This window comes from Marmota monax, unplaced genomic scaffold, assembly GCF_021218885.2.
Source record: "Marmota monax isolate L192 unplaced genomic scaffold, Marmota_monax_Labrador192_F-V1.1 WCK01_AAM20220418_F8-fsc00012, whole genome shotgun sequence".
Taxonomy (NCBI): domain Eukaryota; kingdom Metazoa; phylum Chordata; class Mammalia; order Rodentia; family Sciuridae; genus Marmota; species Marmota monax.
Genome location: NW_026695227.1, coordinates 34,695,347 through 34,723,273, shown reverse-complemented (window position 1 = coordinate 34,723,273; position 27,927 = coordinate 34,695,347). Strand labels below are relative to the sequence as shown.

The following is a 27,927-nucleotide window of genomic DNA, read 5'->3' as shown; positions in this document are numbered from 1 at the left end:
ACCAAAGGTTTTCCACATTTTCTCTTTGAGTTCCAGGCTTAAAAACAGTTACAAAAGTAACCAGGAGTTAGATAACTGCCATCTGATAATTTTCATCTCTTTCGACAAAGAGAAAATTGTAGCTGGGGGATTGAGGAATTGATCCATTTTTTAATTAAATTCTTTTTGTTTAAATTAAGTTCTTAAGCTGTCTACATAGAATGATCAGAAACTTTGTTCTCTCTGATTCATCACATTGATAAGAGACAAAGTTTTTAATCCTCACAAAGGTTGTAACCATTTCGTCTTTCCCCTTTGCAGGAACCCGTGGCCTTAGTCCTTCAGGTGGAATAGTGTGCGACATGGGAAAGAAAACCAAGAGGACAGCTGACAGTTCTTCTTCAGAGGATGAGGAGGAATATGTTGTGGAGAAGGTGTTAGACAGGCGTGTGGTTAAGGGGCAAGTGGAGTATCTGCTGAAGTGGAAAGGCTTTTCTGAGTAAGTGCTTTTTTTCAGACTTTAGGACTCTCTAGAGGTAGAGACCATTGGTTTACTCACCCATGAGCCACCATGGTCATTGTCTTTTTCCCCCCACCTTTTTTTACCTCTCTGAAGAATCAGAAGGTACAGAAGTCACTAAGTAGTCTCCCTTCTCATGGAACTGATTTTTTTTCTTTTTAAATTTTCTTTTAGTTGTAGTTGGACACAAACCTTTATTTTATTTATTTATTTTTATGTAGCATCAGGGCCTCACACATGCTAGGAGAGCCACAACCCCAGCCTGGAGCTGATGTTTTGATACAGTTTTTGAGGGGCAGGATAATGGATTGGTTAAGGAGCATAGGCCTTGCGAAACAAAGTTTCCATATTCTTGTTTCACCACTTAAGATGCAAGCTAGATGATCTTGGCTAATTTCCTTATTTCTCTTCAATAAAATTTGGATAAGAAAAAGTACTTGAGAGTTGTTGGGTAGATGTATAGAGTCTGAAACATAAGTTTAGTGTAAGTATAAACTGTTGGTAGTAGCAGTATTTGGCATACAACTAAGATAAAAATATGTACATTATAGCAAAGAAAGAAGTAAGTCATCTAGCCTGAATCAGATCTTAAAAGTGTATCAAGATGAATTATACATCTTATTGAAAGACTTATTTGAGGTCAACATTTTATTTGCAGAAATTTCAAACATAGCCCAGGTGTGGTAGCACATGCCTCTAGTCCCAGCAACTTATTAAGAAACTGAGGCAGAAGGATCACAAGTTCAAGGCCATCCTGGCAATGTAGTAAGACCCTGTCTCAAAATAAGAGATAATTCAAGCATTGTAGGATACCTAGCATCTCTAGCACCCAGAGTGCTATACGTGGGTAGTACACCAATCTGAAGATGCTTTCCATATTTTTAAAGAGTGGTGGTAATACAACTTCCACTAGATAAGAACCACTGAGTTTAGGGGAGACTGAGTGCACCGTGAGGTAGGAATTAAAATAATAACAAAAGATTTTGAGGGAGTTCTTTAGGCCCATCAAATCATAACTAGAAGTACTAAGGTATTTAAAACTATCTCTTTTGAGCTACTGGTGTCTCACCATAGATAAAAAGGAAGAAGATGAAGTTTGGGATAGACAGGTTAAGCACTAATCCTTACTTTGTCATCAATACCTGGGACTCATAAATGACTGGAACAAATTTGGCCCTTTACCCCAGCGTTTGACAACAAAAGTACCTGCCTGAGTGCTAGTGGATATCCTCTGTGGATGCTGAAACTGTGGACAATATTGAATTGTATATAAATGCACTATATGTTTTTTTCTTATATATCTATGACAAAATTTAATTTTTAAGTTAGGCACAGTAAGAGATTACAACTAATGCCGGGTGGGGTGGCACATGCCTATAATCCCAGTGGTTTGGGAGACTGAGGCAGGAGGATCATGAGTTCAAAGCCAGCCTCAACAATAGCGATGCACTAAGCAAGTCAGTGAGACCTTGTCTCTAAATAAAATACAAAATAGGGCTGGGGATATGGCTCAGCGGTTGAGTGGACTCTGAGTTTGATCCCTGGTACTAAAAAAAGAGAGAGAGAGAGAGAGATTAACAGCTAATTAATGATAAAATAGAATAGTTGTAGCAACATACAGCAATAAAAGTTATGTGAATGTGGATTTCCCCCAAATATTTATTGTACTTACCTTTTTTATGATGACATGAGATGATATAGTGCTTGTGATACGATGAAGTCAGGTGAGTAACGTAGGCATTCTAATATAGTGTTAGGCTACTGCATATGGTTATTTGAACATAAGCACTACAAGTACCATGATAGTCTGATAGTGGAGATAACTACTAAGTGACTATTGGGCAGATAGTGTGTGGATACTTTGGTCAAAGGATGATTGACATTCACAGAACAGAGTGAGATAGTGCAACATTTCATCATGTTGCTCAAAACAGCATGCCATTTAAAGTGTATTAATTGTTTATTTCATGGAATTTTCCAGTTAATACTTTTGTATTGCAGTCAACCACAGGTAAATTAAATTGCAGAAAATGAGGGGCTAGGGATATGGCTCAAGTAGTAGGGCGCTTGCCTGGCATGCGTGAGGCACTGGGTTTGATCCTCAGCACCACATAAAAATAAAATAAAAAGATATTCTGTCCACCTAAAGCTAAAAAATAAATATTTTTAAAAATTGCAGAAAATGAAACCATAGTTAAGTGGGAACTAGTGTATGTGCTAAGCAGTGATCAGATTCTACTTCCTCTGTTCTATTTAATTCTCATAAAAACCTTTAGAAGAACTGGGCATGGTGGTGCACACCTGTAATCCCAGGATTTAGGAGGCTGAGGCAGGAAGATCACAATTTTGAGGCCAGCTTTGGCAACTTCATGATAACCGTGTCTTAAAAAATAAAAAGTTGGGGATGTAGCTCAGTGGTAGGTTGCCCTTGGGGTCAACTTATAGTAAAACAAACACACACACACACACACAAGCCTTTAGAGGTATTTTCAGTTTCCAGACGAGGAAATTAGTGAAGCTGTTTCCTAAAGATCACATAACCTATGATAGTGGAACAAAAATCCAGTATCAAGATTTTTTGCTGGGGCAGGGGGGGCGGGGCGCTGAGGTTGTGGCTCAGTGGTAGAGCACTCAGAGGACCTGGGTTCAATCCTCAGAACCACATAAAAAAAAAATAAATAAATAAAAATAAAAATAAATAAATAAACAAAATAAAGGTATTGTGTGCAACTAAAAAATAAATATATTTTTAAAAAGATTTCTTTGGGGGGCTGGGGATGTTGCTCAAGCAGTAGCGCGCTCGCCTGCCATGCGTGCGGCCCGGGTTCGATCCTCAGCACCACATACAAAGATGTTGTGTCCGCCGAAAACTAAAAAATAAATATTAAAAAAAAAAAAAAAAGATTTCTTTGGTTCTAAAATCCTTTGTAAATTATATTGTGCTTTCTTTTGGGTGAAAATTGTTAAAATAGAAGCAGCAGTGCCAAAATGGTAAGAAAGAGATAATCCCATCATAGGTCAGGCTTTTTTGCTATCGGCAGACTCTTTCCCACCCCCAAGTCTACTTCTTGTGTTAGTGTTGGTGTGACTTTTGATTTTGGTGCCTTAATTTCCTATGGAATAATAAACTATATGGTTTCTGGGTTTGGGAGAAGAGTTGTGTGAATGATTTTTTTGTTGTTGAGAATATGAAAATATTTTTGAATGACTAGTGACAGTAGACTTGTCCATTTGAATTAATATAATCCAAATCCTACTTCTTTGTCTTTATTGTGGTGATTTAGTATAGTACTGTATTGCCCTTTTTTTTTCTTTTTTTGGTACTAGGGACTGAATCCAGGGGCGCTTTAGTGGTGAGCTAAGTCCTTAGCTTTTTTTTTTTTTTGAGACAGGGTTTCACTGAGTTGCTTAGGGCCTCACTAAGTCGCTGAGGCTGGCCTTGAATTTGTAATCTTCCTGCCTCCGCCTCCTGAGATGCTGGGATTCTAGCCATGCAGCACTACACCCAACTTCATTGCCTTTTTCTATGTAACTATTTAAGTCCTCCAATACTTAAACTTTTTCCCAAAATATGAGTAACATTTAGGACAATGAAAACTGGAGGTGAGGGGCTGGGGTTGTGGCTTAGTAGTAGAGCGCTTGCCTTGCATGTGTGAAGCCCTGGGTTTGATCCCCAGCACCACGTAAAAATAAATAAAGGTATCATGTCCATCTACAACTAAAAAAATTTTTTTAAAAACTGGAGGTGAATGATTATTAGGTTGCCCTTTTTTTTTTTAAGAGTTGTACATATGAAATATGATATGTCAAGAGCTTTATAATGTTTTGAACAACCAATAAAAAAAATTAAAAAAAAAAAAAAAGAGTTGTACAAATGGTTGATTATATTGTTAAATCATATTTCTTGCTTAATAAGGCATAATTCAAGTTTCAAAAAGTTTTTTAAAATATTTTTGTTATAGGTGGACACAATGTCTTTATTTTACTTTATGTGGTGCTGAGGATTGAACCCAGTGCCTCATGCATGCTAGGTGAGCTCTCTACCTCTGAGCCACAACCCCAGCCCTCAAAAAGAATTTTTAACATGGTACTACAAGGAATTGAACTCAGGGCCTCATACATGCTAGGCAAGCACTCTACCACTGAGTTATAACCTTCTGCCCTAAATTTGAACTGTTGAACAGCTTTACTGAAGTGTAATCTACATAGTATAAAATTCACTCGCTGAAATTATACAATTCAGTAATTTCTCATAAATTTGTAGAGTGGTGCCGTTATTACTATTACTACACTCCAATTTCAGAATTTATATGCCTCCATCCCCCAGAATTCCATTCAACCCATTTGTAGTTAATGCCAACTCCCATCTTCAACCTCAGGCAACCACTAATCTACTTTCCATCTCTTTCACTTAGTTTAATGTTTTTAGGTTCTTTGAAGTTGTAGCATATGTTAGTATTTGTTTCTTTTTGTTGCTGAATAGTATTATCTTGTATGAATATATCAGTTTGTCCAGTTGAAGGATGTTTGTTTTCATTTTTGGCTATTAAAATGCTGCTGTAAATAATTGTGTACAAGTCTTTGTACGGGCATAGTTTTTTCATTTTTCATAGTAGAAATCTAAGATGGATGCCAGGCATGGTGGTGTACACCTGTAATCCCAGTGACCCAGGAGGCTGAGGCAGGAGGATTACAAATTCAAGGCCAGTCTGGGCAATTTAAGGAGACCCTGTCTCAAAATAAAATAAAAGGCTGGAGGTGTAGCTCAGTGGTAAGGTGCTCCTGGGTTTAATCCCAGTACTGCAAAAATAAATAGATTTAAAATTTATAATTTAAAAAATGTGAAACTATGTAGCTCAGTGGTAGAGCATCCCTGGGTTCACTTCCCAGTACTGCCAAAAATTAGTAAATAAGAATGAAATGCTGGGTGTGGTGGCATACACCTGTAAGCTCAGTGGCTGGGGAGATTGAGACAGGAGGATTGCAAATTTAAAACCAACCTCAACAATGTAGCAAGACCCTATCTCAAAAATATTTATATATATATATATATATATATATTTTTTTTTTTTTTTTTTTTTTAAGCTGGGGATGTGGCTCAGTGAGTTCAATCCCTGGTTCAAAAAACAACAAAAAAAGCCTGATTTTTTTGTCCACTCATTTTCCTCTTTTCTCCAATCTTGTTGCCCAGGGAGCACAATACTTGGGAACCAGAGAAAAATTTGGATTGTCCTGAGCTAATTTCTGAGTTTATGAAAAAGTATAAGAAGATGAAGGAGGGTGAGAATAACAAACCCAGGGAGAAGTCAGAAAGTAACAAGAGGAAATCCAATTTTTCAAACAGTGCTGATGATATCAAATCCAAAAAAAAGAGAGAGGTAAGTTTCCTTTCCCTGTTCCCCACTGTGCCACTGTGTTAGCTTTTTGTTGCTGTGACAAATACATGAAGGGAAAAAAAAAACAAAACTTAGAAGAGGAAAGATTTGTTTTGACTCATTGTTTTGGAGCTTTTAGTTCATGGTTGTTGACTCCATTGCTTTGAGTCTGAGGCTAGGCTGGACATCATGGCCAAAGGGAATGGCAAAGCAGAGCTGCTCAATTCATGGCAGCTTAGAAGCAGAGGAGAAAGGGGAAGGGGAGGCCAGGAACCAACAAGGGCATGCCCTGTGACCTACTTCCTCAAAAGCATGCCCCCCTGCCTATAGATTCCACCACCCCCTAGTATCCCGTTCAGCTATCAGTGGATTCATTCTCCCAAAAGCCCCACCTCCTAACATTGCTGCATGGGGACCAAGCCTCGACACATAGTCTTTGGGGAACACTTTGTGTGCAAACCATAGCGTTCACAAACTGTTTTTAACTAAATAGGGGGCCATATTTTAGGTATTTCTGTTCTAAGGATGTACCTAGAACAAAAGCTTTCAGGAGGTTTGTTGGTTAACTGCAGCGCCCCCTTCTGGCTGAGTGGGAAATGTAATTTGTGGTCAATGGATTTGTATTAAAGTGGCAAAATTAAATCTGTAAAACATTTAACTAGTTTGCCTTCTCAGTAAATAGAAGATTTAGTTATTTTAGAGAGGGAGAATCTTTGATGAACTTTTTAAGAATGGAAAAGACCTTTATTTGTTTTAATGATAGTACTTGTTTTCAACCCTTTCTATTTTTTTAATTGAGATGAAATTCACATAATATACTATTAACTGACATTTCTGTTTTCTCTTGATCCTATTATAGTTTCATACTTCACAAAAGAAATTTTAATCTTCCTTTTGAATCTTTTTGTTGTTTATTTGGAAAGTATATTTATGAAATTTTTGTTTGATTCAGTTGCTTTAATCTGTGCTCTTTAGCTCTCAAGTAACTAGCATAAGCACTGTTATTACCTCCTTTTTCACCTGCATGTGTGCACATAAACACACACCACCCTCCAGCTTTTATTCCTTTCATTTATTTCAAGGTTACAAACCTTTTGTGGTGAAGGATATATCACACACTTAAAGTTTAATAAAATAAAAGCATAAGTCCACTTCGGAGTCTTCCAGCATCACTGCCACAAGCACCTCTATTTATCTTTATTCTGCGTGGATACCTATCACTGGCTGCACATTAAAATCACCTGGGGGGCTGCTTTAAAAAATCTCCAGTGCCCAAGATGCACCCCCAGACTAGTTCAAGGAGAATTTCTGTGGTTTGGACCCAGGAATCATGGTTTAGAAAATCTTACACAAGTGATTCCTGGTCTTCATAGGGCAAGATATGGAAAAACAGCTTAAAAAGAAGTGAGCATGAAAGATTGGAAGCTGCAAGTGAAAGGGGACTCACAATTTCTATGTCCTTATTTGTTTCCCCAAATAATTGTTTTGTTTGTTTTGTTTTGTTTTTTGCAACCTTATTTTAAAAACTGCCCTATTTTGGTGAGGTCTGTATATTATTATGATATATTGTAATGATACAGGATTTGAGAATGCTTTCCCTTCTCTAAGGAGGGAGGTCTTGAGTCTCTTCTTTTTTATGAGTCCTTTATATTCTGGCTTTTACTATTTGATTCAGTTTCTGTCTAAATTAAGAGAGCAAAAATAACATAGTATAAAACTTCTAGTTAGGCATTTGTGGCAGGTAGTGAGTATGTCCTCAGTCTAGGGTTTCTGTCCTTTTGCAAAGGAGCAATCTGAGTAATCTGGCTTAGCGCCACTGGCCAATACAGAGTTTCATTCCTAAGCCTGATTCTGAGGCTGCCGACCTTGAAAACAACCCCTACCTGTGCTGTTCACCCGAGGCCCTTGATAGCATTCTGAGCAGTACTGGTGGCTATCAGGTAGGCAGCTGGGAAGATAGGTGATTGTATGTTTTAAAGTATAGAGGAACAGAGGAGGATTGCATTTTTTTTTAACACCATTGCATTAAAAATTGGTTAGTTGGTATTATGCCTGATTTAAAATCACTGTCTCTGATGATTTTAGCATTTACCTCGCCTCAGCTCCTTTTCTCCCACCCCCCTCCCTATGTGGCAAACTGTTTTCAGCCGCCAACTATGATTTACTACCCAGACCATGCGCCAGCTTTCCAGCTGTGAGCAGCTGTGTGCACATCTGGGAACCTCTTCCTCTTAAGCACCCTCAAAAGAGGCTATGTTTTTAAAAGTCAGTATTTCCCCTTGATCCATGCCTGGAATTTCTTTCCTATTTTGGGTTCTGTATCTTTGGGGGCCACCTGAACCCTGCATCTCTTAGAGGAAAGTAAGGTGAATTTTAGATCAAAGAGATCTTATAAAAATTAGACACAAGGGATTTCATTCATTTGGATAGTTTTCCTAAATTTTTTAGTATGCTGCTACTAGATAAGCTTGCATTATCTTCCATGATATAGTTTTTAAAAATTATGTTTTATATAAAATTTTATTTTCTTGCTCTCCACCTGGATAAGACCCTGTCTAGATAATGATTACATTTAAACCAAGTTTCAGCACTTCTCTTGTGACTTATCGACTAGTTAGTTAGTTCATAATCACAGTCCAGTTTTACCTTCACTAACAGCTCATTCACATTGGAGGGGATAGGCAGACCAGGGTCTTCTCTCCAACCAAGTGCGTGGTTATTAGAGTTTGTGATCTTTGAAACTGTTTTGTGTCATCAGCCTCGTATCATTTTTACCTCTGTTCTTTTATAACATAGATGACTATGTGAAAATAAAAATTTAAATTATTGTTCAGTGTTAAGGGTAAGGGCTGGGGATGTGGCTCAAACGGTAGTGCACTTGCCTGGCATGTGTGCGGCCCGGGTTCATCCTCAGCACCACATACAAACAAAGATGTTGTGTCCGCCGAAAACTTAAAAAAGAAAAAAAAAAAAAAGAGTTGAGAGAGATGGTATATTTGAAGTTTTTAAGGTGAGAAAAGGTTTAGGTAGAGTAAACATGAACTTGCTTGTCATCTCAGAAACTATAGGACAGGGGCAGCTGCCTAGAATACTAGAGAGATTCAGAGTGAGTAGGAGGATTAGAGGAATTTCTAAATAGTGACTTCAGAACATCTCATGGGACCTTAAAGACTTGTAAGGGTCACTCTGAATCTTTTCAAGGGAATACAAGGAAGGACAATTGCATCTTCTTGCAAAAGGAAAAAAAAAATCTCTTGGCATCATAGTTGTCACCGACTTAACCTAGTTATTATATTTCTTAAATCCTAAGAATTTTTTTGAATCAGTGACAGAAGTGGTATCACATGATATTAACCCAGATTGAGCTTGTTGTGCTGAGAAACAGAAATTTTTTTTTACTCTTTCTCCAAGCTGTAAGTAACCTTTCTTTATCTTCTATTTATAGCAGAGCAATGATATTGCTCGGGGCTTTGAGAGAGGACTGGAACCAGAAAAGATCATTGGGGCAACAGATTCCTGTGGTGATTTAATGTTCCTAATGAAATGGTGAGAGAGATTGGGCTCCACTTCATGATTGTGTTTCTTTGAATTTGTATGGAAGATAGAGTGACAAGACTGAGAATTCCCAAACTAAGAATTTTGAATTTCAGAGATCCAAATCCTATGCCCGCTATCTGGCATTAAATGGGAATTGTGATTCACATGTATTTATGACATTCTCAAGCTTCATTATGAAACCAAATTATGTTATAGTAGCCCATATATCAGAAAAAAGTAGAAAGCATAAACTATCTGTTTATATAGTTCTGAATTATTTACTATAAGATCATGAGCCTGTGACAATAAGAGTTGAATTAGACTTTCTACCATTCCTGAGGGCTAAGACCACTGAATGATCAAAAAGAGAAAAATAACCTCAACGAAAAATATTAAGGCTAATACTGACCAAAGCAAAGGTTACTTTGGCCAGTAGAGAAAGTGGCTCTTGAAGTAAAGTGCAGTACTTTTTTCAGTTTGTTGTATCTATTTATTTCTAGGGATTGAATCCAGGGGCACTTTGCCACTGAGCTACATCCCCAGTTCTTTTTATTTTTTGAGACAGATTACATTTGCTAAGTTGCTGAGGCTGCCTTGAACTTCAGATCTTCCTGTTTTTAGCCTCCTGAGTCATTGGGATTCCAGGTGTGCATCAATGTGCCCAGCTCAATTTGGGTTCTTAAAGGTGGGGTGATTAACCAAGATAGTCCCAGCCACTTGGAAGCTCAGGCAGGAAGATTGCAAGTTCAAGGCCAGCCTGGGCAATTAGCAAGACCCTGTCTAACAAAATAAAAAGGGGGCTGGGTGCAGAGATGCACACCTATAATCCCAGTGACTCAGGAGGCTGAAGCAGGAGGATCAAAGTTCAAAGCCAGCCTCAGCAGCTTAGTGAGGCCCTAAACAACTTAGACCCTTCTCGGTGTACAAAATGAAAAGAGCTAGGGATGTTTCTCAGTGGTTATATACCACTGGGTTTAATCCCTGGTACCAAAAAGTAATATAACATAAAACATAAAATTGGGGATAGTGGTCCAGCTCACTAGTAGAGCACAATTTATTTTTAACTTTTTGGTTGTAGTTGATACTGGAAATTGAACTAGGGGTACATCTAATCTCTGAACTATATCCCCAATTCTTTTTTCTTTTTATTTTGAGACAAGATTTCACTGAGTTGCTGAGGTTGGCCTTGAACTTGAAATTCTCCTACCTCAGTGTCTTGAGTCACTGGAATTATAGGTGTGCCCACCTGCATTCACATATTTAACTAGTTTTTTCTACCATAGTCCAAAATTAAGTATCTGCTCTAAGCTATGCATTTTCTATTTCCTCTCATCCATAATACTTACCTCTGTGAATTAAATGCTCAAATTTCTAGAAAAGAAAGTATAGCTATATTTGTCCACATCTCAGGAGAATTTAAAATTTTTTTTGATTAATTACAAATAATTGTGTTGCTAAGATAATTTTGTTTTTACTTGGTAATGGGGCTATGTGACTTGGGTAATAGGAATTTTCACCAAATTTCCATGTTCTTATTGTTTCAAATCACAGTTCTTGGGCTAGGGATGTGGCTCAGTAGTAGAGCATCTGCCTGGCATGCATGAGGTCCTGGGTTTGATCCTGGCATTGGGGGGGGGGATCACAGTTATGACCAAAGGTAATGAGTATTTAAAAGGCCACAAAATGAGGAGGATTAGATCTCTTTGCTTAAAATGATTCAGAAACTAGGTTTACACATATCATAATTATGCTGAGTACATGTTTAATTGTGTTTACTCACATGTTGAGACACACAAATAAAACTTACAAAAGTAGAATAATGTATTATTTATCCTTTCACCCTGAAATAAAGCTGAGGAGGACATCAAGTCAGTTCAGTGCGCATAGTGACATAAAGTCTGTTTGGACAGATTCTCTCCCTCTTACTTCATTTCCTTCTAAGTCTTTTATTCTTCCTTCCAGGAAAGACACAGATGAAGCCGACTTGGTTCTTGCAAAAGAAGCTAATGTGAAATGTCCACAAATTGTGATAGCATTTTATGAAGAGAGACTGACGTGGCATGCATATCCTGAGGATGCGGAAAACAAAGAGAAAGAAACCTCAAAGAGCTAAAGGACGGGTGGTCTCTGTCATTTCTCTTTGTACATAATACATTCGCCTCCCTGCCTTTCCCTTCTGCCCACCCTCTTCTATCCTAAACACATCCATAAAAAAAATGTGCTTATCACTGTGCTCCACAGGAGAAATGTTGGTATTGGTTCTCTTGTAACATAACTGATGGTCTGATTCATGATAAGTGTCTTTCTGTGAAGACCAGGCATTTACATACTGTGTGTAATTCCCATTGCCCTTATCTCTTCCTTCTGCTCCCCTGTGACCTCAAGATAAGTTTTAACTTTTTAATCACCTTAAGAGTCTTGATCTTTTCAGGGTTGGTTGCTTTTTAGATCGGGGGATTTTATTACAATGATGATGAATTTTGGTTTCTTGCTTTGTTTCTTAGAATATGTTGATGACCAGCTGGCCTTTATTTTGACATGTTGGGATGGAAAGAATATTGCCCATCTTTTAAAAAGCTAATAGCAACTGCCTACCTGTTGGGGCTTTCCCAACCTTCTTTAGCTCTACCCAGGAGAATGCAGGGTCCCTGATGTGGTCTTCTTCTGGGCTACCCTCTGTTGTTCATCCTCACCCATCCTCCCAGAATAACTCCGTCCTTTGGAGGACTTGAAATTTTATGTTGAAATTTATCAAGGCCCTCCTTTTAGCCCTAGGATTTTTGGCCTTGTTCTTAGTAATCCCTGATTCTCCTTCTGTAAGTTTGTCATAAAATGACAAGATTATTAACTATGGGACAGGAGGATATGGGGTAGGGGCAAGAAACAGTTGTCTTTATCATGTATTATGTGTACGTATTCTTTCCTTCCATCCCTGATATTTAGACTGTATTTATGTAGGTGTGAGTGATTGCCTGGTGCTTGCTTGTGCCAAGGTGCTAGGCACCCTCCAACCCTGCCAACTTTTGTGGCCTCCCAAAGCATTCCTGTTACCAAAGAGGCTTCAAACCTGACTCTCTCTTCTCAATGGAACTATGTTGCCCTTCCATGTCATTATTTTCAGTGGGGAATTATTGGAGGGGAGCCATTGGCCACAGTATCAATTTTAAATTTTCATTAACAATTATATATATGTTTACTGCTTTTTTTGACTCCTGGATTTGCCAACAGAGTCCACAAAGTATTAATGCTCTTCTCCTTTTCCATCCTCAAATTTTATTTGAATCTTATTTTTTAAAACCCATGTTCATGGAAAACTATCACCTCAGAAAGTGGCAGGTCCTTGCATTAGCATGTCGACACAACCTTTACTCCCTACTCAGCCAAATAGTTCCCTTTTGGTTTCCTCTTGCTTTGCTATTGAGAGATTTTTTTCCTGATCATATCCTTCTGCCTTTGTCCCCCAAACAATGCCCTACTTCCCTTTATCCTTTTCTTGTAATTGAGGGCTAGAGAATCAGGACTAAACATAAGGAAGTAGCAGGGTTTGAGCATCCTTGTCCCAGCCTCAAAGCTGAGGAAATAAGAATAAATGCTTGAAGTAGCCTTAATTCTAGAGTTTGCCAGCCATTGAGGCTGTTTTTGTTGTTGTTTTTGATTTTTAAAACACATAGCTGTCTGGCCAGGAGCATTCAGCCATTGCTAGATTATTCATAGTAATGAGGGGAATGGTGGATTGCTCCAGTCCACAGATGAGCCAAATAATATGCAAATCATATACCCATTCATAGCATTTGTTACATTGCTTCCCTGCTCAGCTGCTGATTGAATTCTATATGCTTGTATAAATTATGTCAAAAATTATACTGCACCGTTGAGAAGACAGCTGTTGCTACAGTGACAGGACAGACTGGAACAATGGAGCTTTTGGTTTAAGTCAGCCAGGAAAATCTTTCTGAATGGTAATGTGATTGGGGGAGAGCTCATAACCCATACCTCATGTGGGTAGGAGTTTTTATCTCCATATTCCTTTGCTCTATGAAGGATTTAAAGGCCGGATCAAGTGGTAGATCATTGACAGTCATTTGTATTTAATCTGATGGGCATCAGCAAGAAAAGAAGGATAGTCAGAAAACAGATTTTTCGTACAAGTAACATAGGATATCAGGGTAGGTAAGAAAAGGGCAAAAGATGTCCAGAGCTCCTGAGGAGGGTATCACCCAGATCACTTTGACTGACTGCTGGAGAAAATGCTAACCTACCTAAGTAACCAGTGCATGCCTCCCAGTGATAGTGGTTATATGAACTGCAATGACCATGTTTTTAAAATCAAATCTAGCACATGGACAAGGAAAACAGCAATATTTGGTACTGAGATTAGTCCTTGAAACCAGGTACACGATGTTTTGCTGTGGCTATAGGTAATGTTGAACACATTTATCAAAGTCTGAATTTCCTTTACCAAAATGACCCTAGTGTCATCTGTTACTCATCACCCCTTTAATTCTCTTCATTTCATCTTTTTCTGTCTTCAGTTTATAGAATCATGGTTTTCTGAGTTACCATCAAAACAACTTTTGTTCTCTCCTTGCTACTCACAGCTGGTTGTGTGGCATGTAGGGAACCAGAGCACCAATACTAATTTCAGCCCTTAGCACAAAGGAAACCAGATGCCTGCCAGTGCCTCCAGCATTTGTTGGTGCTGGGTAGTTGTTCTCTCCATTGGAGAATTGCAGCCTCAAACAAATCTGTTTCATGGAACTTTCTCCTCTCTGAGGAGTTTGTAGCCATGGGTGAAGCACCCCCTTCCCCTTACTGAGGATTGAACCCAGGGGTGCTCACCACTGAGCTACATCCCTAGATCTTTTTATTTTATTTTGAGATAGGGTCTTGCCAAGTTGCCCAGGCTGGCCTCCAACTTGGAATCCTGTCTCAGCCTCCCAGGTAACTGGGATTACAGGTGTGCTGTTGCACCCAGTTTGCAAAGAAAACACTCTTAAATGCGTAGGTCTCAGGTGCTCACGGTATATTTTTCCTGTGTTCAGTTCTCTTTCAAAACATCATTCTAATGCTGAATTTCTTCCAATAATCAGCAGTAAGCGATATCCCTTTCTACAGAGTTTAACAGAGCTTTTTGGAGTAGAGTCTACCAGGGACAGCTTAGCAGGTCTTCTGATTCCCAGGACTGCACAAATGGCTCTCAGGTTAAAGTCCACTACTGGGAAGGTCAGCCTGGAGGGAGGGCAGTGCCCATTTTAAACCTGGAGAGAGCCATATTATTATTTTTTTTTCCTTGTTCAAACGGGCTCTCAGGAACATTTGAACCTGTGGTGCTCCCAGCACTAACAACTCTAGATGGTCCTTGGCTGTCCCCCAACCATATCTGCATACTTTTGGTTGTTGAAGGGTTGGTCCTATTCCCACAACCCAGGCAGTTATTATTCTTAATTCTTTTTATTCCTGTTCTGGAACTACCTGTTGTCTGTTTTCTTTGCATTCAGTCCAAATCACAGGGCACTGGGAAAGGTTTTAGGACTTCGTCTTGAGTTTTTATTGGGCCTGTGCTTTAATCCAGCTCACTAAGGAACAGTGAAGGAGCAGCATTTAGACTGAGGAATCATTGTCTCCAGCACTAGGGTTCAAATTTGAGGGTGTAAAACACTACTTTGTGAGGGTGTGAGAGCCCCATTAGAGCTGAATTGAAAAATCTCAGATGGGCTAAAAAAAAGGATTTATGACCCCATCCCTTTGGTTTAGATTTTTAGAGTCAAAGTTAGGGTTATTTACAGTCTTAACTTACAGTCTAACACAGTATAGACTTGAGGTCTGTACTTTTATAATTGAATCATCAGGCATGTCTGTACCAAGGCAGAGAGGAAAGGTCTGGAGCCACTGTTTGACATTGGCTTCACCCTCTAATGAAGATTATGTTTTCAAAAACAGATGTTGTCCAGCCTTACACACAAAGGCATATGCTCTGAATTGGGTGCCCCAAGTTTTGCATTGAGCTGTCTGAATTTTCGCCATGTTAATGTACATCAACTTTGGTGATTTCATTCAACAAACATTTTTTGGCCTGGGGATACCAAGTTCAAAAAGGGGCCATCCTTCTACACTCAAGAGAATTTTCATATTGGTATGGGATGAACTGATCATTAATAATTTTGTATAGTAAAGATTACAAGTGGGGGCTGGGGTTGTAGCTCAGTGGTAGAGCGCTTGCCTAGCATGTGTGAGGCACTGGGTTCGATTCTCAGCACCACACCAACAACTAATCAAATATTTTTTTAAAAAAAGATAACAAGTGGGTATAAAGTTCTGGTTTAGGGGCAGAGACAGCTGACTGATGTGGTGTAGTTTTGAGCTCTAGAGTAGGAAGGTGACATTAATTAGTTCATATGTGGAAAAGACCTATGGCCTTGGATGAACTGAGCTAATTGGCCATGGAACACAGCAAAATTGTTTTCCAGAAAATAAACAAAGCTGAGTTAAAAATGCTGTCATTATGGAGAGAGAAAACAGATGAGTGGGTATAGAGGACCCCTGATTTGAGTCCCTGGCTTGTCCTCTGCCAAAGTATTCAGTGATGTAGTTAGTTCTTGCTTGTGGAAAGCATCAGCGATGTTACGTATCCAGTTGTTTGTAGATTCTGTAACGCTGTTCTTCATGGACATGTTATCAAAGTTGCTCATGCATATTTCAGTTTCTTATCCCTTTTGGAGGAGTGAACATGAGGTGGGCTTTAAGCTTAAAATGTACTATCTCTTGAGAAGATTTGTTTTAAAAAAAAAAAAAAAAAAAGCTGGGGGCACATCTCTTAATACCTGAGCATATACCTCGGGGTAGTACAGTTTTATTCAAGTATAGCAGGAGAGTGATTTCTCACTTATGTCAATTATGTGGTAACCTTTCCCAAAAATACACATAACCTGGAGTCTCAAATGAGTCTAGGATGAATCCTAACCCAGTTATGAAATAGTGTAATCCTAAGAAATTGTCCATTCTAACTCACATGCTCATAAGAAGAAATTTAGCTCTGACTGGATTAGCAAGAGTAAAAGAGCTTTGGAAGTCAGAATTCCCAGGATTTAGACTAATTACTGGAAAGTTAAGTGTGAAGTTCTTTGGATAGCTTCATAAAAACAATTTGTTTCATTTTGCTTGTGCTGGATTTCTTGAATTTTAATCTACCTCATCTTGTCTTTAGTTACTTCTGTCTGTCATTGCTACTTGAACATCATGTTTGACTGGTTGTTTTCTAAGGTGACATTTTCCTATCTGGTAGTTCCTTTTCTTCTGGTCCTCATTTCACCTAGCATCATCTCACATTGCTTCTCTGTCAAAAGAAATGTTTTAAAATAGTTTAAAGTCTTGTTTTATGGGAAGAAGTGATCCTTCAGTGCGGTTTGTCTCTGAGGTCAGTAAGAGAGGAGTTAAAACAAGGTGGTGGGGGAGGGACAGATCCTGCACTGGAGGCAAAAGCTGACAAGGAAAGAGCCATTAATTAAGACAATTTCAAAGTCAACTGATTGTGATCATTAATGTCATAATAGATCAAAACCTAATTATCACAGTCTAGGTAAGAGCCATCAGTATTAATCGGAAAATCTAATAGGAAACTATTATCAAGAAATTAGGCCAAATTGAATGCAATGAACTTTTTATCTTGTCATTCTCTATTTTGTGTGTGTGATGTCCCTTGGCATTGACAGGTATGACCCTGACAGCTGATCCAAGTCCAAATGGTCAGCTCATTACCTTTTTTTTAAGGAGTGTATTTTGGGGGGGTTGGGGACAGTTAAAACTGAACCCAAACTGTCATTGCTGAAGATCAGTCTTGATCTTGTCATTTGGATTTGTCCACTGTGATCAGCCATCAGTAGAAAAAGTTTATATTTAAAGTCTTCAATGGTTCCTGGAACTATAGTGTCCCTGATGAATATGGTACTGTGTTGATAATTTTTTTAGCTTCTGTTGCATGTAGAAGGTCCTGCTGCACTAGCTGCTGTGAGGGACATGAAAAAAAGCAAGGTATTTGTCTGGAAATTATTTGAGATCACCCGAAATGATAGTTCCTGTGTCAGCATTCTCAAGGCTCAAGTCAGTGTTTTCCAGTTTCTGGTAGCTTTAGGATTTGATTCTAAAACAGGGCTGGCTGGGGTTTGGTACCCTCCTGCCCCCCAACCCCTTGTCCTAGTTTTGGGGTAAGGAACATAATGGTTTCTACCAGAACTCAGAATAAAACCAAAGTGGGTGGGGAATGCATCAAATGTTTTTTTGTCCGTGGGTTTTCTGTTTTGTTTTTTGCCTTTTGCGTTAAAGAGCTATGGTTCTGGCAGGAGGCAAGAATTTTACAAGAGTGTATATGACGAGTTATAGAGGTCACCGTTTATATTCTTAATCTTAAGCTGTTTATGCAGTCCTGGGTTTGAGCTGAGGCAGAGAGGTTGGGAAATGATGCCCTCTGGGTTGGTGGGGAGGGGTGTGCAGCAGCTGGAGGCTGGTTGGTGGTGCTGGGCTTCTGCGCTGTGTGATAAGTAGCCCTAGGAGACTCCATCAAGTCCACCAGTGGGTTAAGGTTTTTCTTGTGCCTACCTGAGAATGGTCTTGTTTCTTTCTGGATTTTAGGAATTTGGGTTATTCAGTACAAAACCTTGAGAAATCATTGTGACTTAGCTCTTCACGTCTTAAGATTTTTTTCCCCCAAAGGAATTCATGTCTTTAGTGTTTAAAATGTAATTTTATTTTCCACTAACATAATTTTCAGAAGCAGATGGTTTCTTTTAGGTTCCTCACATTATACTAGATAAATAATAAACCCTTAGTTAATAATTGTGGGTTGATTGAGCTCATCTCATTTGCAGAGTGAGGTGTACCTATCAACTTCCTTTTGCTCCCAAGTGTACCTGAGAAGTAGAATACTCTTAAGCAGAAGATGAATTGAGTGGATGCTAACTGTGTGTGCCAACCTCTTCAACTGATTTAATAATGGCTGACCTTGGGCAAGTCATTCCTTTCAATGCCTCAGTTCCCCATCTGTCAAATGGGGGTAATAATACTGACCTACCTCACAGGGGTGTTGTGAGGCATTGTGAATCAAAGTTGATAGAATACTTTAGGTTCCTCTGTGGAGGATTTCTTGAGCCGAAGTGTAAGCCTGATGCAGGCTTTTAGTCCTCACTGAGCTGTCTCCAAGTTTGGAACTACTTAGTGACCTCGGCAAACTCTCTGCCCCCTACCCCTCATCAAAGCTGCTAGTTCAGATGTTGACAGTGTTTTCTTGAATGTTGGAGTCTTAATAGTCCAGACTTATTTAGGATGTTATGGGGGGAAGGCACTAGTATCTCCTCTGTCTTGCATTCACAGAGAGGCTTTGGATTAGGGAATCATGAGGGAGGGGTGCTACTGCTTGTTTTTCTTTTCAGGTTGGGAATTAAGATTCCTTTACCTATGGATTTGGAGCCAACAGACTGTTTCCGGAGGGTCTCAGTGGTTTTGACTTCTATCACTTTTAATTCCCCCCAAATGATCCCAGGACTGCTAGGTCACTGTACCCTTACATGCTCCTAAGCCTCCTCCACGTCATAGGAACCAGATGGTTCAATAAATGTTACCACCTCCTCATTCTCCACCAGAAAGAGCTACATTGGAGGGGTTTTTTTCCCCCCAGAAATATGTGTAATGCTTAGAATTGGGCATTGATCCTTAAGACTTACATCTGATTTACTGTATTTAGTATTTGTCATCTCTTTCTCAATGTCCACAATCTGAACCTGACCTTGACCTTTTTTCCCCCTTTGGTTTGAGAAAACCTTGGAAACCATTTCTATTGCCCAGGTATGGGATCAAGAATGTCCTCTTTCCATTTCATTTTAGGGGCTCTGCCAGCTCCTCTTCCCAATAGGGCTGTTTCTCCTTTCCCTTCCTTAGTCCTAAATTGGTAACCCATGAAAAAGCACAATGTCCTGGCTCCTTGCAGTCACATTCCAGTTCTCTGTGTTTTGTGGACTCTGCTCCCGCTGTTCACCCAGTACTGGGGGTACTGGAGGGTTCTGTGGAGTCCTGGAGGATGGAGAGAGCACAGTCTGACATCCTGCCAAGTAGCCAGGAGTTGATTTGCCCATGGCCTGCTGGCCTTCCACCACTTCCCACGGGATGGGATCTAAGAAACTCAAGAGGCTGGGTTCCTTCCAGCACTGCACCATCCTGAGTAGTAAAGTCACACTTTGTAGCCAGATTTCTGAATGGAAATGAGGCATTGAATTCTCTATGGACTTTTTGGTTTGTGGGGGAGTTTTGGTTGTGTTTTTTAGTTTTATTTCAGCCAAACATGTCTGCTTTTGATTTTTTTTTTTTAAAGGATAAGTGATCTATATGTATGTTTGCCTCTTATATGTAAATGTTTAAAAGTAGGCATTTATGTGTTTCCACAACTGACATCTGATTCAGACCTCATTCTCTCCCCCTCTTCCACCCTCTTTTCCCTCTTTTCATACTCTTGTATTGGTTCTAATAAATGGTTGCTTTTCAAATATGGATCTTGAGTGGTAGTTTGAAGATCTGGATCTCACACCCTTTCTTAGTTTGGGCCCTGGAATGTCAGACCATAACCATACATCTCGCTTCCAAAAGAGCAGCGGGACTTTAAGAATAGAGGTGGATGAAGGTTGGGGTGCCTTAGGGTGGAGGGCTGGTTTCCTAAGGGTTGTTGGGTCTCTTAGTTGCTGTCTTTCTACAGCCACAGGGTGGTGCAAACCTGCGGGAATACAAACATGTCCCACTCCCCCAGTCTATTCCCTGAACTGGTTCTGTTTGTGTGCCTTCCTGGTTTCCAGGTTCTTCTTGCTGCTGACAGTTCAGAGAATAAACATGACCCATGGCACTCTATAAAAAGTGAGCACATGGTTGTTAGAACTTAAGAAACGCCACATCAAGTAAACAGTCAATCAGGTTTAAGGATTACAATGTATGTCTTTGTAAATATAACTTTGTATTTTATCTTCCTGATTTTTGACAAATGACCCCAAATAATCTGTCTTCTCTGAGGACTAAATGCTTGGGGGCCAGGAGTGTGATGGAGGACAGTTGGAAGCTGGGTTAGCAGGGGAAGCATATGCTGGAAAATCCAGCATTTATTGGGTAACCGAAGTTTCATGCAACCCTGAAGCTAGTGGAGATAGGCAGAAACTCCCAGAAGAGTGAGAAGTGAGGAAGATGAAACATCCCAGAACCAAGGCACCCTCCCATGGAGATGTGACTCTGAGGCAGAGTCCTTGTTCCTACCAGCTCTTATCTGCAGTTCTCCGGTCCTGTTTTCCTTCCTTGCTGTTGAGTTATAGAGTCTCCCCAGTCTAATCTCGTAAAGTCTTATGAAGACATCTGTAGGTTGGCTGACTTAATGGTCCATGACCCCATAAACATGGGACAGGAGAGCCATTTGGTCCACTTCAGAGCCAGACCCTTCTGGACATTATTTATTTCCTACCTCTGAAGCCTGGGACTGCTTGCCCCCTTCCCCTTCCATCTCTTTCTAGTTCTCGCATCATCATGACGGTTTGTCTCTGCCTCAGGCCCATCAGAAAGTGCGACTCCAGGGTTTTGACACCAGCATTCTCACCCCTAAACAACTGTGGCTTAGTTTTTGCCTCCTCCAGTGTGCCTGCATGGCGCTCGCTCAGATGAGCTCATCTTAGCTCAGAACTCTTCCCCGTAATCTTGCCTGGTGGTCTGCTGGAGAAGTCCAAAACTGGGCAGTTTGGCCTCTCCTTTTGTCTTTCTCAAGGGCTACAGAGCTAGTGAGATCCATGCAGCACCGAGGATCACGTGTGGGGGTCACCGGGCACATACATGCAGCTCTAACACGCCCTGTTAAAGGCAGCAGCCTTCAGGCAGCCTCTGCCCTTTGGAAGGAAGTGTAAGCCAGGGAGAGAGCCTCATTATTTGTGGCCTGCTAGACAGAACCATGCAGAGGGGAGCCCACTACAGTCCATGGACATACCCAGGTGCTACCCAAACCTTGATGTGACCTGTGTCTGTGTGTGTGTGTTGGAGCAGGGGAACGAGCAGAAAAGCCCGGCCCATTGGTGTCTATGGATGTGCCACACAGGCACAGTGGGACTCTTTTCAGGCAGAGGTGGGGTTGAGGGAGAGCTACGGAGTGTGAAAAAACCCTGTGAACTCACTTGGAGTCATGGACAAGCTGAAGACAAATGAAGGGAAGGACTGGTTTTGTGCCCCGTGGCCGTCTTCCTCCCCTCCTTCCTATGGCTCTCCTGCTTTCCCTACCCTCTCTGCAGCTGGAGCATCTTGCATTCCAGGTGCTGGCTCCCTCCTCGCCCAGCTTCTGTCTTTATTTGTGCTGCTGTATTTTTTATGATCTCTCCCCTTTGTCTACTATATTGTGTGTATTTTTCTTGTTCTTCATTTTTTTGTTTTTGTTTGTTTTCTTTTTCTTCTCATTTCTGGTCTCTCCATGTTCTCTCCATCCTTTAAATTCCACAAGCAACCTCAATTTGGGCACTTATTTTCAATCCCATCAAATTAATATCTTTCTTGCAACAGTCTGGGACTCTGAGCTCTTTCTACCCCATGCCACCTCTGGAAACAGGTGCATCCCTTTCTGTATCTAATGTGATGCCCCCTTCCAATCTGGGAGAAGCAGCTGTCTCAACAGCCTCGTGCCTCCTCTCCGCAAAGCCGTTAGATCATTTGGTTTTGAGCCAGGGAGGGAGAAAGAGATGCTGAGAATTGAGCTTGCTGATAAATTTAAATTTGGGGGCTGCTGAGATGAACAGCGTTGGGGTTATTATTGCACCCTTTCCTTTTCTTTCCCTTTCCTGCTGCTGCTGTCTTCTGGAGAAAGAAGCTGGTGGGGAGTTGAGGTATTGGCCACAGCTGCTGCAGTTTATGAAATTCTGCTACATCTGCAGCAAGGGGCGGAGGCAGGGGGAGGTGCACTGGAGCCCTCTCCTCTGCTGATAGCAATGGGATAGGCCATTCCTTTCCTGCTGTTTCCCAAACCATCTGCAGGGACCTGTGCAGCTACCGGGTGCAGTGCAGCCCAGCCCCAACTGCCTCTAACCAGGACACGGATGCTCCATGCTTTCTCTGCCCTTCCAGTTGCTTCCTTCTCCCTGACTTTTTTTTCTTGTTCATTGTCTGTTCTCAGTTGCTGTTTTTTGTTTTGTTTTGTTTTGTTTTTTCCTTTATGTTAGAGAGTGAATAAGGGGGATTGAGGGGCAGAGTGAGAGAGGGAGAGAATAAAGATTGTTTTCCTCCTCTCCTTTGGCGCTGTGGGAGAGGGGGCAGGGAGTTGCCATCTTTCTCTTCCTGGAGATTGGGTCATCTCTCCATCCTCAGCCACCAGAATGAGCAGTGATGTATAAAACAAGGACTCTTACTGGGGATATAGCTCAGTGGAGAGAACATGCCTATATTGCAAGGCCCTGGGTTCAGATCCCAGAACTGCAAAATAAAACTTAACAATCAATTTGGAAACTTTCATAACACTCCGGGGGTGATTGGGGCCATCTGGGGTGTTGCCATAGACTGGACATCACTGAACTTTAGTGTCTAGCTAAACCAGCTGAATCCTTATTTTGTCTGAAACTCCTGTTTCCTTGTAGCATAGGAATAAAAAATTTCCTCCTTGGGGGTCTCCCATTGCCCCATTCATCAGCCTAAGGGATCATGAGCAGGTAGAAGCCATTTTCCTGATTCTCCCTGTCCCAATCTGCTCCAGGTAGATGAAGGCCAGGAACTATGTCTGGGCTTTTGGATCTCATTTCTACCTTTGACTTCTATGCTTTCACTCAAAGCAGAGAAGGAGATTTTTGGTTTGGACTAAGGAGCTGGTTCAGCGACCAGGTTACAAGCATGGAGAAAGGAGGTAGAAAGACAGACACAGGATTGTCCCTGGAAAGAACTAGGAGACTGGAATAAAATATGGGAAACAAGAAGCTTGAGGAGACAGATGATGTGTAGGGGATGTGTGTGTGCCAACACACAGATGCCAGGAGTATGGAAGCTCACACAAGGAGCAGGTGAGGCCCTTGGCCGCTGCGCATCCTCTGCCTCCTGGCGCACCCAGACAAACACAGCCAGCTGGAACTTCCCTTCTGAAGAGCTCTGGGCAATGAATCAACTGAGCATCCACCCTCAAGTGTTCTGAATTAGAAAAGACTGGATGACCTCCCTGGAAATCTGAAAAATATTTGGACTATTTCAGGAGGCTCTTTGGCATCCTGAGGACTTTAATCTCCACCCTAGGGTTGGGAGGATGGAGGGCCTGGAATCCTGAAGTTTCCTTTCCTCAGGCCCCAGTCCTGCTTCAGGTGGTCTCAGGAAGGGAAAGAGAAGAGAGTGTGTCTAAGAAAGGAGGTGAGGCATTGGCAGTACAGTGGCTGCAGATAGGGCCACCTCATCACGAGAGATCTCAGAGCTGGATAACTGCTGCTGCCTCCAGAGAAGAGATGGGCAAACAGCTCCCGTCTTCCCACAGGAAATGGCATGTCTCGGTGTGTGTGAGTTGGAGGGATGGATTAATTTGAATATATATTTGTGCTCATTTGAATATATTAAATCCCTTTAAGTCCAAGTTGTGTCACTTTAATAGAAGGGAAGCAATTGCCTAGATAATTCAAGGCAGTAAATAATTCCCAAATTGTTTACGAATCTGAGTAAAGGTTGCTTGGACTGGATCTTGGGACGACATCAAAAGGTAGGTACCTGTGGGGGTGGCTTCTCTGGGCGAAGAGGAAGAAGTCATTAAAGGAGGTAAAGAAGAAGTTCTTAGATCTGCAGCAGGACAGCTGTACACAACTCAGAAGCAGAAAATGGCAAGCAGAAAATCGAAGAGACAGGTGGAAGAAAGGTGGGAGGCTCAAGCGAGCCTCAGGGGCAGCAAACTATGGGAAAAATAGCGAGCATGTTGGCAGGCCAAGGGCCCAAAGAGCTGTAGAATAAAGTGGGAGCTGAGAGAGGTTAGGAAGCAATGCAAAGTCGCCACTGGCATTTCTCCAGAATTAGCCAGTACACCAGCCCAGACCAGTCCAAGCACTGGGCAAAATCATTAGGTAAGAATTCAAGTCTGGGGCTGAGCATGGATGTGCTCCCCTGTAATCCCAGCAGCTCAAAGGATCACAAGTTCAAAGCCAGCCTTAGCAACTTCGAGGTGTCAAGCAACTCAGTGAGACCCTGTCTCTAAATGAAATACAAAATAGGGCTGGGGATGTGGCCCTGGGTTCAATCCCTGGTGCCAAAGAGGGGGCAGGGAGAATTCCAGTCTGGGGCTGGGGGTGTGGCTCAGTGGAAGGACACATGCTGAGCCTGCACCAGGCCCTGGGTTAGATTCCAGCACCATCCAAAACCAAAACAGAACAGCAAAAAACACAAACTCTGGCTTTGTCATTCTGCAGGCCATAGATCAGTTAAATTAATCCTCCTGTCTGGGTATCAGTTTCCTGAGGGCTTTCTTTTTCATAAAATATTTTAATGTAATCACAACAAAAACCAATAAAAGGAAAAGTTGGAAAAAACCATAATCATGTTAATACAATACATTTTTTTATGTTTAAGTGCCTGATCAGATTTTGTCCATATCAAGACAAAATTCCTATCTTTACATAGTAATGTTTTGTGTGTGTGTGTGTGGTTTTTTAAAATTTAATATTAAGAATAGTTCTATAGCATAATATGTTTTGTTTGGTTTTGGTTTTTGGTTTTGGTACTGGGATTTTAACCCAGCGATGCTTGACCACTGGGCCTCATCCTCAGCCCCTTAGGGTCTCAATAAGTTGCTTAGGGCCTCGCTAAGCTGCTGAGGTTGGCCTCAAACTTGTCACCCTCCTGCCTCCACCTCCTGAGTTGCTGGGATTACAGGTGTGCACCACAGCTTCTGACATTACAGCACTATGTATTTTTAAAAATTGTGTCAAATTATAATATATACCCTTTTACAGGATACAAAGTGGTGTTATATGTATCCAGTGTGGATGACTGAATCAAGCAAATAAACATATTCATCACCTCAAATACTTATCTCTTACTCCTAACTGGAACATTGTATCCTTTGACCATTGGTTGATCCATTTCCCCCACCCCCAGTCTCAGTAACCACATTCTGTTCTCTGAGTTCAGTTGTTTTAGGTTCTACATATAAGTGAGAACACGCGTCCTGTGCGTGACTTATTTCACTTAGCACAATGTCTTCCATGCCCAATCATGTTGCAAATGACAAATGTTTCTTCTTTTTAAAGGCTGAATAGTATTCAATTGTGTTAGCCACATTTTCCTCATTCATTCATTTGTTTCAACCCAGGGGCGCTCTACCACTAAGCTACATCCCAGCCCTTTTCATCTTTTCTTTTGAGACAGGGTCTTAGAAATTGCTGAGGCCAGCTTCAAACTTGTGATCCTCTTGCCTCACCCTCCTGAGTAGCTGGATTTCAGGTATGCACTACTATACCTGGTCTCATTGTGGGTTTTTGTTGTTTTGTTTTGTAGTGCTGGGGATTGAACCCAGGGCCTTGTGCATGCGAGGCAAGCACTCTACCAACTGAGCTATATCCCCAGTCCTAGTCCCTCATTGTGGTTTTAATTTGCATTTCCCAAGTGATTATTTTTTTCAAATATCTGTTGGCTATTTAAATGTCTTTTTTCAAGAAAAGTCTATTTAGGACCTTTGCCCATTTTAAAATTGGGGGGTTTTGTTTGTTTGTTTATTTGCTATTGAGTTGTTCGTGTTCCTTATATATTTTGGATAGTAATGGATCAGATGTGTGGTTTGTCAATACCATCTTCCATTCTGTAGGAAATCTCTTCACTCTGTTGTTTTCTTTGCTGTAAAGAAACTTCTTAGTTTGATGTCGTATTTCTTATTTTGCTTTTGTTGACCATGGTTTTGATGTCAAATACAAAAATCATTGCCTGTGACTAACATCATATAGATTTTCTTCTGTTTCCCTCTAGTGTTTTTATGATTTCAGTTCTTACATTTAAATCTTTAGTCCATTCCGTGTTAATTTTTTTGTATAGTATGAGAAAAGGGTCCCATTTCATTCCTCTGCCTGCGGATATCCAGTTTTCCCAGTACCCTTTACCAAAGAGCCTGTCTTTTCCCCATTTGTTTTCCATTCTTGACGACTTTGTCAAATTCATGGGTTTATTTCTGGTCTTTTTATTCTGTTCCTTTTGTTGATGTGTCTATTTTATGCCAGTATCCTGCTGTTTCAGTTATTATAGATGTGTAATATGGTTTGTAAGAATAGTGCAATGCCTCTTGCTTTGTTAGTTTTGCTTATAATTAATTACCTTGGCTATTTGGGGTTTGTTTTTGGTAATTATATATGTATTTTAGATCTTTTTCTATTTCCATAAAATATGACTTTGGAATTTTCAAGAGGGTACATTGAATGGGTAGATTGCCTAAGTATTTTATCATTTTTTTTTTGGATCTACTGTAAATAGGATTGTTTTCTTTTTAGTTCTTTTTTGGATAGTTCATTGTTAGTGTATAGAAAAGCTACTGGTTTTTGTGTATTGATTTTGTGTGCTGCAATTTTACTGTATTTATTTATTCTCACAGTTTTTGTTGTTGTTGGGATTTTTAGGGTTTTCTATATACAGACTCCTGTCATCAGAAAATGATGACAACTTCATTCCTATCTTCGCTATTTGGATGCCTGTTGTTTCTTTCTCTTCCTAGTTGCCTGGCAAGAACTTGCAGCACTCACTGTGTTGAACCCAAGTGGCGAAGGTGGGCACACTTGTCTCATTCCTGATCTTAGAGGAAAAGCTTTCAAGTTTTCACCATCAGGGGTGCTGTTAACTGTGGGCTTGTCATATCCAGCTGTTGTGAGGTTTGGGTACATTCCTTCTACCTAACTTGCTGAGACTTTTTTTTTTTTTTTTTTTTAATCAGGAGAGGATGTTAAATTTCATCAAGGACTTTTTTCTCTGGATTTAGTGACATATCATGGACTTCGTTCTGTTAGTGAGTGTATGTATCCCTGGGATAAATCCTTCTTGATCATGGATATTGATCCTTGTAACTGAATTAATTCTTGCTGCTGAGTTCAGTATGTTATTTTTTTTTTTTTTGAGAATTTTTACATCTATGTTCATCAGGAGCACTATATGTTCTTAATAGTTATTATTATTGAAAATCATTATTAATAAAGTACTTGCATAGGTTCTGTCAGGACTCATTGTCTGGAAGGTCCTCTTATACTTCTCTGGCTCTTTCATCTCAGTCTTGTACTTTTTTTTTTAATGTTTATTTTTTAGTTTTTTAGGTGGATACAATATCTTTATTTTATTTTTATGTGGTGCTGAAGATTGAACCCAGTGCCTCACGCATGTCAGGCGAGCACGCTACCACTTGGCCCACATCCCAAGCCCCTCAGTCTTGTATTTTGAAACAATGGTGCTTCCAGAACTTCATTCTTTTCTCATTCTACTTTGTTTTTTTCTCCTTCTCCTTCTTCTTTGTACCAGGGAATTGAACCCAGGGGTGCTTAA

General features: G+C 40.5%; 1 protein-coding gene across 4 annotated transcripts in view; it reads left to right on the top strand.

Annotated features, from left to right (window-relative positions):
* Window positions 1-19,944, top strand: part of Cbx5 (chromobox 5) — a 39,174-nt gene extending 19,230 nt beyond the window's left edge. For all 4 annotated transcript variants that reach the window (XM_046436316.2, XM_046436314.2, XM_046436315.2 and 1 more), the window contains exons 2-5: window positions 301-478; window positions 5,691-5,877; window positions 9,320-9,420; window positions 11,374-19,944. In XM_046436316.2, coding sequence (XP_046292272.1) covers window positions 342-478; window positions 5,691-5,877; window positions 9,320-9,420; window positions 11,374-11,524 — 576 coding nt within the window. In that variant the 5' untranslated portion in view covers window positions 301-341 and the 3' untranslated portion in view covers window positions 11,525-19,944. The remainder of the gene's footprint in view (window positions 1-300; window positions 479-5,690; window positions 5,878-9,319; window positions 9,421-11,373) is intronic.
* The last annotated feature ends 7,983 nt before the right edge of the window (window positions 19,945-27,927 follow it).